Source organism: Entelurus aequoreus, linkage group LG09, assembly GCF_033978785.1.
Source record: "Entelurus aequoreus isolate RoL-2023_Sb linkage group LG09, RoL_Eaeq_v1.1, whole genome shotgun sequence".
Lineage (NCBI taxonomy): Eukaryota > Metazoa > Chordata > Actinopteri > Syngnathiformes > Syngnathidae > Entelurus > Entelurus aequoreus.
The window spans coordinates 46,184,707-46,198,336 of NC_084739.1; the positions used below are offsets into that span (position 1 = coordinate 46,184,707).

At 39.0% G+C, this 13,630-nt stretch overlaps 1 protein-coding gene across 1 annotated transcript in view; it reads right to left on the minus strand.

Moving 5' to 3' along the window:
* Window positions 1-13,630, minus strand: part of asrgl1 (asparaginase and isoaspartyl peptidase 1) — a 60,391-nt gene that overhangs the window by 814 nt on the left and 45,947 nt on the right. Inside the window, exon 6 of the mRNA XM_062058844.1 lies at window positions 11,211-11,321. Within this exon, the coding sequence (XP_061914828.1) occupies window positions 11,211-11,321 (111 nt within the window). The remainder of the gene's footprint in view (window positions 1-11,210; window positions 11,322-13,630) is intronic.

The window sequence follows — 13,630 nt, forward strand, 5'->3', positions numbered from 1 at the left end:
AGAATGGCATAAAAGGTAATGACATGGTTTAAAGTGTGGGTAAGCTTTGGTGTAACAAACGTGATCATAGTCAAGTATTGTATTGTTCATAGTGGATGTAGGTTCCAGTGAGTAAAGCTTTGCTTTGCAATTTCATTGTCAAATAATGTCATAAAATAATAGTTATAATCAAACTGTGTTATAAATGTATTTGTCACGATTGGCTAAGCTGTAGTAAGACCCCAAAGCAGAGAAGAAACAGTCAACAATAATAACAATGTTTAAAAACAAAAGGCGCAGAAGTTGAACATTTTTTCGAAAAGCGCAATCAAAGAAGGGGAGGAGAAACAAAAGACGCACTCAAAAGGAGTGGGGAAAAATACAACACAGCAATACCAGGACGCAGCCACTGGAAAGGTTAAATGTGAGGAGAGCAACGAAGGAATGTCCTCTGGGAAACACCAAGCAAGTGGAAGAAGTCCTTGGAGGAGAGTGAAACATCTACAATCGACTGGCACTGAGACAACTGGCAGGGAGGCTTAAAGGTGCCGTTTACAAATTCCTTACAGTAGCAAGCAAAACATATAACAAGAACACCCCTAGCTAGCTTATGTTAGTGGTTTAACAGAACACATTTGTTTGACAATTGTCTATTTTTTTCACAGATAGTAAATTTAGGTTATTTAAAAAAATGTACCGGCCCGAATAAAATTACGGCGGTCACTCACCCGGTATCGTCAACACGTATGCGCAGAGAACACGTGCACACATGCAAAAGCCAGGAGAAGCAACAAACAATTTACAGTCATGTTGTTGTTATGATAGAATATACATTCAATGACAGCTAACGCTAGCTATTAAGATTGCAATTATTAGCTAACAACACTCAAAGCTAGTGCACGTGCATATGTTACGCATGTATAAGAGCCGCAAGACGGCGGGATATATTGTGTAAAATACATTGGAAAGTTAGCGCCCTCTCGGAATCTGTGTAAATGTCCCAAACAGCCCCTTTAAGTAGGCCAGCAGCAAATCGGCAGCAGGTGTGTGTGGGTGGGTCCACCCCGGAACACCAAAACCAGGTACTGCAGAAAAAGGAGGCAGCAGAGCAGCCAAACACATAACAGTATTTCTGTATGATTCCAACTCTATTTATCATTTACTTAAACAAAACTCGCTTAATTTACTCATTTCCTGATCAAATACAGGGCAACAAGCTGAGATAAAGCAGCTGCTCGTCTTCCCTGCATTAGTACTGTATTCTCATTTTCAATGCACTGCATTCAGTACACTCACTCAGCGTAGGGCCCTGCCTGTTTCTGCTTGTCAGCATGTCGCCAAATATAACATTTGCAGAGAGATTTATTGCACACACTGACTTAGTACAGCCTGTGTTATGTTATTAATGTAAGTGTGACATGTTTATGTTTACTAATCAGATTATAAACACAGAAAAAATTGGGCTCTGTAATACTCCAGCATAGCTCGGACCTACTTCCCATTACTGTCTACGGCGCTAAACTTTCTGGGTAATGTTGTATATAAATATTTATTTCCTAATTAACATGTATTTATATATTTATTTAACAATTATTATCCAGGGTGAGGCAATTAAGACCACATTGTCATTAGCAATAATGTTTTAGCAAAGAGGCAGCATGTATGACTGAGATGTTGACGTGTGATGACCCTTAAGGCAAGGCAAGGCAAGGCAACTTTATTTGTATAGCACATTTCATATACAAGGCAGACTCAAAGTGCTTCACAGACAACAAAGTGAAATGAAAGAAAATAAAAGCAAAATTAAAATGCAGACAATACAAATAAAAACAGTGCGGACATTAAAAGTTAAAAGATTTAGCTGAAAGCTAAGGTGAACATAAAAGTTTTCAGTCTAGTTTTAAAAGCAGTCAGAGTTGGGGAAAGTCTGACATCTTCAGGAAGTTTATTCCAGCTATTTGTTGCATAGTGACTGAATGATGCTCTCCCTTGATTTGAGTTTACTCTGGGAACCGCTAACAGATTGGTCTCAGAAGATCTTAGTGATCAAGAGGGCTTATATAGTGGGAGCATATCAGTGATATACTTCGGCCCTAGACCATGTAGTGATTTATATGTGAGCAGGAGGATTTTGAAATCAATTCACTGATGTACAGGGAGCCAATGTAAAGATTTAAGAATTGGTGTAATGTGCTCACATTTTTTGGTCTTTGTTAGAACTCTAGCAGTAGCGTTCTGAACAAGCTGTAGCTGCCTGACAGTTTTTTTTGGGAAGACCTGCAAGGAGACCATTACAATAGTCTAGCATACTGGTAATAAAGGCATGTACAAGTTTTACTAAGTCTTGATCTTAAGGTTACAAGAAACATTTAAAACATTAATAGCAAATTCATAAAATCACAAGTTTATTCAATGTTATTTGGACACAAATGAAGTTTTAAAACATTGCAATGTCTGCCACAACTTTTTGAAAAAGCTGCCAAAAGATGCAAGAATTATATTGTGGACATTGTCCGTCGACTCAACACATCCAAAACAACATTACAATACTAGAAGGTGTTAATAAGTTACTAATGCCTGCTCCTAAAAGTAAAAAGTCTAACATTCCTAACTTTAGCGTCAGTGGTTTATTACAACTAGGCTCTTGCCTAGAAAATAATCTACAGACAAAAAAGGTTACTTTCAAACTAGGTCCGTTCAATTCTTTATGGACCCATAAGGCTTATTATTTCTCTGAAATAATGTTCACAAATCTACAGTGAGAACTTCTCATTTGCTGAGATAATCCATCAGATCAAAATGCTGACTAGACCACAGGATTATTGCACACAGGCGTGAAAGCATTTTTAATGATTCACACAAATACTGATGGAGATTAAAATGATTTACTTCAAGACAAGACTTCAACAAGTTAAAAATTAGAGATGGGATTTATGGCTCTTTGCAGAGAGCCGGGTCTCTTTCCTTTCTGAAAGAGCCATTCGAAAGACTGGCTCGTTCTTTTTTAAAGTAACTTGTAACTTGTTTGCATCAATCACTCCTGACAGTAATAAGATAAGTTTGATCAATAAATCAAAATGTATACATTACACCAATGTAGACACTGATGAAGAGAATTAGTTTGAAATATTGACCCCAAAAGGGACAAGCGGTAGAAAATGGATGGATGGATAATATTCTAATTTGGCTTTTGTTTCCATTGTAAACATTCCACAAGATGGTGCCATTTTCCCATTCTTTAAAAATGATGTCACTATGTAACCCTTAATCTTTCTTGCCAACACCCCCCGCGCATTGCGATGACGTGCATCCAAATGTTACATTTCCTTTAACTTTTGTTCATTTTGATTTATTTTCCAGCTGCTAATATCTCTTTATAATTCTAAATACAACGGCTCCAGTAATTTCAGGTGCTTATTAAACTCCTCCCCTAAGATAACTGCCAGAACTAGAGGGCCTGCGAATGGCAGCTTTCACATGAATAGAGCCTTTTGAGCGGTGATTTCATTACTCCTACAAGAAATAAAGCCAATAAAGCTAATTGATTTTGATTCTCATTCTGGTTAAGAGAGGGCAACGTGGGCAATTTGCATAAAGAACAGCTCTCAAACAAACAACTTACAAATGCGAATCAGTTCTAATTGTTCACTTGAAAGAGCCCTTAAAGGCCTACTGAAATGATTTTTTTTTATTTAAACGGGAATAGCAGATCCATTCTATGTGTCATACTTGATCATTTCGCGATATTGCCATATTTTTGCTGAAAGGATTTAGTAGAGAAAATCGACGATAAAGTTCGCAACTTTTGCTCGCTGATAACAAAAGCCTTGCCTGTACCGGAAGTAGCGTGACGTCACAGGAGCTAGTATTCCTCACAATTCCCCATTGTTTACAATGGAGCGAGAGAGATTCGGACCGAGAAAGTGACGATTACCCCATTAATTTGAGCGAGGATGAAAGATTTGTAGATGAGGAACGTTACAGTGAAGGACTTGAGAGGCAGTGATGGACGTATCTTTTTTCGCTCTGACCGTAACTTAGGTACAAGCTGGCTCATTGGATTCCACGTTCTCTCCTTTTTCTATTGTAAATCACAGATTTGTATTTTAAACCACCTCAGATACTATATCCTCTTGAAAATGAGAGTCGAGCACGCGAAATGGACATTTAAAGTGACTTTTATCTCCAAGACAATACATCGGTGACACACTTAGCTACTGAGCTAACATGCTAGCATCGTTTTCAAATGAAGATAGAAACAAAATAAATAAACCCCTGACTGGAAGGATAGACAGAAGAGCAAAAATACTATTAAACCATGTACATGTAACTACACGGTTAAAAATTCTCAGCCTGGTAAGGCTTAACAATGCTGTTGCTAACGACACTAAGGCTAATTTAGCAACTTAGCAACCGGAACTCACAGAACTATGTACTCTCTCCTTTTTCTATTGTGTATCACGGATTTGTATTTTAAACCACCTCAGATACTATATCCTCTTGAAAATGAGAGTCGAGCACGCGAAATGGACATTTAAAGTGACTTTTATCTCCAAGACAATACATCGGTGACACACTTAGCTACTGAGCTAACGTGCTAGCATCGTTCTCAAATGAAGATAGAAACAAAATAAATAAACCCCTGACTTGAAGGATAGACAGAAGAGCAAAAATACTATTAAACCATGTACATGTAACTACACGGTTAAAAATTCTCAGCCTGGTAAGGCTTAACAATGCTGTTGCTTACGACACTAAGGCTAATTTAGCAACTTAGCAACCGGAACTCACACACCTATGTACTCTCTCCTTTTTCTATTGTGTATCACGGATTTGTATTTTAAACCACCTCGGATACTATATCCTCTTGAAAATGAGAGTCGAGCACGCGAAATGGACATTTAAAGTGACTTTTATCTCCAAGACAATACATCGGTGACACACTTAGCTACTGAGCTAACGTGCTAGCATTGTTCTCAAATGAAGATAGAAACAAAATAAATAAACCCCTGACTGGAAGGATAGACAGAAGAGCAAAAATACTATTAAACCATGTACATGTAACTACACGGTTAAAAATTCTCAGCCTGGTAAGGCTTAACAATGCTGTTGCTAACGACGCTAAGGCTAATTTAGCAACTTAGCAGCCGGAACTCACAGAACGATGATAAAACATTAGCGCTCCACCTACGCCAGCCAGCCCTCATCTTCCCATCAACAGCCGTGCTCACCTGCGTTCCAGCGATCAACGGCGCGACGAAGGACTTCATCCGTGGGTTTGGCGGCAAGCATCAGCTAGGCGTCTTCTATCAGGGTAAGTAGTCCTTGTTGTGTTGCTGTAAGTATTGTACTTAGCCGCTAAGACACCGATCGATCCCACCTACAACGTTCTTCTTTGCAGCCTCCATTGTTCATTAAACAAATTGCAAAAGATTCACCAACACAGATGTCCAGAATACTGTGGAATTTTGTCGAAGAAAACAGAGCTTTGTGTATTGTGTCCAATAGGGCCCAAACACTTCCGTGCATTTTATGACGTCACGCGCATAAATCATATCCAAAGGAGATTTTCAACCGGAAGTGTGGCGGGAATTTTAAAATTGCAATTTATAAGTTAACCCGGCCGTATTGGCATGTGTTTCAATGTTAAGATTTCATCATTGATATATAAACTATCAGACAGCGTGGTCGGTAGTAGTGGGTTTCAGTAGGCCTTTAAAAAGACCCGACTTGTACACGAACAACACATCTCTATTAAGAATTAAATGAAACAGGGATAGGCTCCAGTACCCCCCGCCACCCCGAGAGGGACAAGCGGTAGAAAATGGATGGATGGAAGGACCAACTCTTAATAGAGCTATGATGAATAAAAACATTTCTGACTTATACATTCCGTCACAACGTTTGATCACAGCGAGGTGGACACACTAATTAAAGGCCTACTGAAATGATTTTTTTTTATTCAAACGGGGATAACAGATCCATTCTATGTGTCATAATTGATCATTTCGCGATATTGCCATATTTTTGCTGAAAAGATTTAGTAGAGAACATCAACGATAAAGTTCGCAACTTTTGGTCGCTGATAAAAAAAGCCTTGCCTGTACCGGAAGTAGCGTGACATCGCAGGTTGAAAGGCTCCTCACATTTCCCCATTGTTTACACCAGCAGCGAGAGCGATTCGGACCGAGAAAGCGATGATTACCCCATTAATTTGAGCCAGGATGAAAGATTTGTGGATGAGGAACGTGAGAGTGAAAGACTAGAGTGCAGTGCAGGACGCATCTTTTTTCGCTCTGACCGTAACTTAGGTACAAGCTGGCTCATTGGATTCCACACTCTCTCCTTTTTCTATTGTGGATCACGGATTTGTATTCTAAACCACCTCGGATACTATATCCTCTTGAAAATGAGAGTCGAGAACGCGATATGGACATTCACAGTGACTTTTATCTCCACGACAATACATCGGCGAAGCACTTTAGCTACGGAGCTAACGTGATAGCATCGTGCTTAAATGCAGATAGAAACAAAAGAAATAAACCCCTGACTGGAAGGATAGACAGAAAATCAACAATACTATTAAACCATGGACCTGTAAATACACGGTTAATGCTTTCCAGCTTGGCGAAGCTTAACAATGCTGTTGCTAACGACGCCATTGAAGCTAACTTAACAACGGGACCTCACAGAGCTATGATAAAAACATTATCGCTCCACCTACGCCAGCCAGCCCTCATTTGCTCATCAACACCCGTGCTCACCTGCGTTCCAGCGATCGACGGAAGGACAAAGGACTTCACCCGATCATCTGTGCGGTCTGCGGCTAGCGTCGGATAGCGCGTCTGCTATCCAAGTCAAAGTCCTCCTGGTTGTGTTGCTACAGCCAGCCGTTAATACACCGATCCCACCTACAACTTTCTTCTTTGCCGTCTTCATTGTTCATTAAACAAATTGCAAAAGATTCACCAACACAGATGTCCAGAATACTGTGGAATTTTGCGATGAAAACAGAGCTTTTTTGTATTGGATTCCATGGTGTCCGAATACTTCCGTTTAACTATTGACGTCACGCGCAAACGTCATCATACCTAGACGTTTTCAACCGGAAGTTTAGCGGGAGATTTAAAATTGCACTTTATAAATTAACCCGGCCGTATTGGCATGTGTTGCAATGTTAAGATTTCATCATTGATATATAAACTATCAGACTGTGTGGTCGGTAGTAGTGGGTTTCAGTAGGCTTTTAAGGCATTAAAGGTGGCCTATTATGTTTTCTTACCTATTGGTACCTGTTTTTCTATATTTGGGATCTGCATAAGTTCTGGAAATGTGAACTCAAAGCATAGAGGCATGAAGAAGGTATTTATAAAACAATATTGCCTTCCTTTCATCTTCCAAATAAGCTGTTTGTGATTTGCCGCCCGTTGTAACGTTTTACAATTGGTGACATTAACGGATATCTCCACATATGGTAGAGCAGGGGCGGATCCAGAATATTTTGAGGTGGGGGGAAGCACACTCAGTAAATTAGACGTGCCACCTAATAAGGACATAAACAAAGACAAGCGCCTAATTCTACATAGTTGCTCGGTCATGAATCATACAGAAAACAATGATGTTATTATCCTGTATATAAAATGCCTAATTAGTTTTTGTAGCTAACATCTGTTGATGTGAAAAAAGTAAAACAATTTCAAAATGCACGACACTCTCATGCACAGTTCCATAACTAATTAAACTAATAAAACAGATGAATTAAAACTGCTTCTCCTGTTGGAAACATTTCTAAAAAGTAAAATAGTTTTAAAATTAGTCAGTGAATATGTAATCTCCTGGTTCAGTATTTGAGCTTGACAGTGAGAATGTCAATACAAAGTTTGAAACGAAAATATTTCTTTTCTGCAGAAAAAACATACATTTTTCAGTGTAATTCAAAGCATTACAGAAAGTGAACTTTAACAAATGAGTGTCAACTATCTTAATTGAAATTGTACTTATAAAAAAACTGCATTACAGCAGGTAAAACTACAAACGGGGCAACTAAGTGTTTGTTCTAGTACAACAATATGCTGAAATACATATTCAGTTCTTGTTGGTGGTTGTGTGGCTGTACGCGTCGCAGTTTGATTGCCCCTCACTGCTTTCTCCTCACAGTGCCTTTTACTTAATAAGTGCCACTTCACTCGTACAAAACACGCATTTCAAAATGAGAGGTCGACTGTCCGCAATGCGGAACAACGTCTCAATTTGTGGGACGTGTGAAAAGAAATGAAAATGCACGACTGTCCTGCACAAAGCGGGACATCTTATCTTTAACCGGATGTCGCAACACTCCAATCACAGAATACGCAAACTTTGTGGGAGTGCCTTACCTGCAGTTGTCCTCTGTCACATCCTGTTTGTAAAACTTCAAATTGAAAGACCCTTTTTGCTTTAAACTAGGGCTGCAACTAACGATTAATTTGATAATCGATTAATCTGTCGATAATTACTTCGATTAATCGATTAATAATCGGATAAAAGAGACAAACTACATTTCTATCCTATCCAGTATTTTATTGAAAAAAAACAGCATACTGGCACCATTCTTATTTTGATTATTGTTTCTCAGCTGTTTGTAAATATTACAGTTTATAAATAAAGGTTTATTAAAAAAAAAAAAGAAAAAAAAAAAGATTTATTAAAAAAAAAAATAAAATAAAAAAGCCTCTGCGCATGCGCATAGCATAGATCCAACGAATCGATGACTAAATTAATCGGCAACTATTTCTATAATCGATTTTAACCGATTTAATCGTTTAGTTGTTGCAGCCCTACTTTAAACATAGCGTTTTGTCAAAATAAATACAAATACAGTGTTTAAAGGCATACTGAAATGAAATGTTCTTATTTAAACGGGGATAGCAGGTCCATTCTATGTGTCATACTTGATCATTTCGCGATATTGCCATATTTTTGCTGAAAGGATTTAGTAGAGAACATCGACGATAAAGTTCGCAACTTTTGGTCGCTGATAAAAAAGCCTTGCCTGTACCGGAAGTAGCGTGACGTCACAGGTTGTGGAGCTCCTCACATCTGCACATTGTTTACAATCATGGCCAGCAGCAGCGAGAGCGATTCGGACCGAGAAAGCGACGATTACCCCATTAATTTGAGCGAGGATGAAAGATTCGTGGATGAGGAAAGTGAGAGTGAAGGATTAGAGGGCAGTGGAAGCGATTCAGATAGGGAAGATGCTGTGAGAGGCGGGTGGGACCTGATATTCAGCTGGGAATGAATAAAACAGTAAATAAACACAAGACATATATATACTCTATTAGCCACAACACAACCAGGCTTATATTTAATATGCCACATAACAAACACCTCCCCCCTCCCGTCCATATAACCCACCAATACAAATAAAACACCCGCACAACACACTCAATCTCACAGCCCAAAGTACCTCCGTAAAGTTCATACAGCACATATATTTCCCCAAAGTTACATACGTGACATGCACATAGCGGCACGGACGTACGGGCAAGCGATCAAATGTTTGGAAGTCAAAGCTGTACTCATGGTAGCGCGTCTGCTATCCAACTCAAAGTCCTCCTGGTTGTGTTGCTATAGCCAGCCGCTAATACACCGATCCCACCTACAGCTTTCTTCTTTGCTGTCTTCATTGTTCATTAAACAAATTGCAAAAGATTCACCAACACAGATGTCCAGAATACTGTGGAATTTTGCAATGAAAACAGACGACTTAATAGCTGGCCACAATGGTGTCCCAATATGTCCGCACAATCCGTGACGTCACGTGCAAACGTCATCATACCGAGACGTTTTCAGCAGAATATTTCGCGGGAAATTTAAAATTGCACTTTACTAATCTAACCGGACCGTATTGGCATGTGTTGCAATGTTAAGATTTCATCATTGATATATAAACTATCAGACTGCGTGGTCGGTAGTAGTGGGTTTCAGTAGGCCTTTAAGTTTTGAATCTGGTTGGTGATAGAATAGAGGGTAGCAACTGCTTGGCTGATAGCATCAAGAGCCAATGAAATTTTGGGGTGGTACACAGGGGGGCCAACTAGATCACAAAGGGGGCAGGTGCCCCCCATGCCTTCTCGGAAGCTCTCATTGTGGTAGAGATTTACCCAAAGTGCTTTACGTTAGTCTGTCAATGTAATCTGACGTTGTAGTCTATAAGTTTCTTCTTTTTCTCTATCTTCTTGTGGGCCAGACTAGCTTTTGCATGCTGAGAGCTTGACCTCTATCTTGTCACATTTTATGTGAGATTCTCGGGCAATGAATTGATTGCAACGGGACTGTTCAGATGGTCTTAAAACAGGTGTCCCCAACATTTTTTTGCATCAGGGACCGGTTTAATGTAAGCATTATTTTCATGCACCAGTCTTCCATGGGTAGCAGATGAATACAGCAAAAATAGGTGAATGAAAAATACAACTCAACATATCTCCGAATTAGTGGGAGCCCTGGGCTTGTTTCTTTGCAATGGACTGCATATGGAAATGAGTCTTTGGCTACAATCTGGCACGTTTACATTTTATATGTTCATTAATGTGCAAAACAAATATATAACAAATATACCAAATAGTAACTTCCTATCACAAGTTATATTATACATATATGAATAAGGTTATTTGTGTGTCAAGTGGGACAGGCGAAAGCTAGGTCTAAGAAAATGCTTGTTTATAAATGATTTAATGTTTCTTTGTGGCCCAGTACCAAATGCTTCACGGACCGGTCAGGCTTCATCACTTCCAGATCCAAAGTACTGTATTTATCCTCAGTAAGAGGGTTCATGCACATAGGCGCCTATCCCGTGGGTGCTTCGGGGCGGGATCGGCGCCAATGCACCAACGTGGGATTGATGGCAAATCCTTTCTCCCCACGTACCAAGCAAAAACCGCGCATGCTCAGAAAAGTAGCGTCAGATTTACCGCCTGTCCGAGCACCCACTGGCAGAAATGCAGATCGGCGCCTATGTTCATGCACAACAAAGCCGGTTTTGCTCTATTGTGGTACAAACCAAATAGAGTAAACACATAAAAACCACAATGAAACCATCCTTGTCTGGGTATGTCCCCTCCTGTAGAGGATTTAGCCTGCTCAAATGAGAGGTCAAACAGTCAAGTTACGTTTGATTAAATGTCCTGAAAATACAATGTCCTGAATAAATTAAAATATGTGTGTGTGTGTGCGTACTGTATATACCGTACCTTGCTCCATGTGAAACAGGATGAGTCTGGCAAGTGTAACGGTCATAATGGCCTCCCCATGGCCTGTGGTTGACACTGCTCCAACCTGATTGTCAGCATATCCTCCACACCCTGATACACATAAAACATTACATAACTCACATTTCCTGAACATCCTAACAGGGTTGTACAGTATACCAGTACTAATAAAGTACCGCAATACTAATGACTTAAAAGGTACTATACTGCCATTGAAAACTACCGGTACTTTTTTTTTATCGTCATGAGGCGCGCCGTGGTATCATGGTATACAAGCTGCGGCGCATTATAGTCAACAAACGCACACACACAGCACTTACAAGCAGATAATGTGTGAAAACAGAAGAGGGACAATGAACATATTTTGGCTTAAAAACTAACAAAGTATGTGGAGCTGTAAATACGGAAACGCTGCTCTGTAAGCGGTGCTTTAAAACATAACGTCTCTCCTAGGTGTTTTAGCTACTTCTAAATCACTAATTATTGCCTCCATGCGACAGATGAACTAAGTTTCTTTAAAGTATCAATCCTGCTGGACGATGGTTAGCTTAATATGCTTTACTACACACTGTAGGAGGATACAAGTATTCACAATGCATGTTGAGTAATGATGTCATCCAAAGTATCCAAACAACAGAAGAGTAGTGCTTCTTACATTTTAATAGAAGTGTACAGGACATGTAAAACAGAAAGTAACCAGATCCATCCATCCATTTTCTACCGCTTATTCGCTTTGGGGTCGCGTCGGGCGGAAGGCGGGGTACACCCTGGACAAGATATTAACAGTAAATAAACAAATAAATTAAGAATCCATTTTCTACCGCTTGTCCCTCATAATTTGACAAAATAATAGAATGAGAAACGACACACAGTGTTAACTGCATACGTCAGCAGCCAAATTAGAAGACTTTGTTACCCGTTTGCTTACTTACTACTAAAAGAGAAGTTGTCTAATAGGGATGGGAATTGATAAGATTTTTCCGATTCCGATTCCACTTTTGAGTCTGCTTAATGATTCGGTTATTTTATTGGTTCTCTTATCAACACTGCTCCCCAAGGGGATGGGTCAAATGCAGAGGACAAATTTCACCACATCCAGTGTGTGTGTGACAATCATTGGTACTTTAATCTTTTAATCTTTAATTCTTATTTGGAAAAAAAGCTAACAAAAGATGGATTATAATCAGTTTTGTTTAGTTTAGTGCTAACAGATTTTACAAAGCCGACCGCGAGGTCTTAAGAGGCACATAGCAGAGAAATAAACTTTTGAAAATAAACAGAAGAAAATTTAATTCTGTTGAATATAACGGAATAAAACATATGTGGAAATTACACAAGAATGTAACATTTTGTATCATTTTTAAAACTTTTAAGAATCTTTGTCATCTGCCTAAAAATATATTGTGCAATATATCGTGCAAAGGTGACACTACTATAATGACAAAGGCTCATAACATGCAACACAAGATATTTCAAGCCTTATTTTGATATAATGTTGATGTTCATTGCTTACAACTTATGAAAACCTTGAATTGAAAATATCAGAAAATGTGTTGGGGTTTTTTATAAACTGTAAGCCATGATCATCAAAATTATAATAAATAAAGGCTTGACATATCTCCCATTGCATGTAATGACTTTATATCACCAGTTATGAGCGTAACAAACTACATTTTGCTACTACATACTTGGCGGTTGCTTAGCTACTTTTTTAACACGTAGCTTTTCCTGTAGCTTAGCTTGAATGAGAACATCCATACATACAGACGAAATCCATGATGAATGGTTGGTGTTCATATGATGAGCCACAATTGGCTAAGGTTAGGCCTATATCAATCAGAGGCAAGATAAGGCGGGTCATCAAAACCAGTAAGAAAAATCATAACAGACACGCACTCATGTCACATGACGACAAGGGAGTCAGAGATAGAGGGACGCTTCAAGCTGACTACTCCAAAAAAAACATACTTGAAAATGGCAGAGGGATTCTCTCCCACAGATTAGATTTTGAAAACAATGCCCAAAACATTAGTTTTGAGTTGTTTACTCTGTAAACCAAAATCATAACTGCCCTCATCTCGTGTGTTCTCGTGGAATACACATTTAGGAACACACGTTTTAAGTTGAATTCATGAAAAGTTTTACTGCACAATTGCACATAACCATTACCAACTGTTCCCAAACAACACACCAGTCATTTGTTTTATTTTGTTAAGATACAGATAGATGCTGTTTTTTTTACTGTAGGTAGAGAAAATGAATAACATTATAGGTGTGGGACAAAGAAAAGGCAAACTAAATAAATACATACCGTGGGGTGCGGGGACCCTTAGAGGTAGTTGTAGGGTGTCCCTAGCTAAATGACAGATAGTTAATAGTAATGGACCCTTACTGGGTCTATT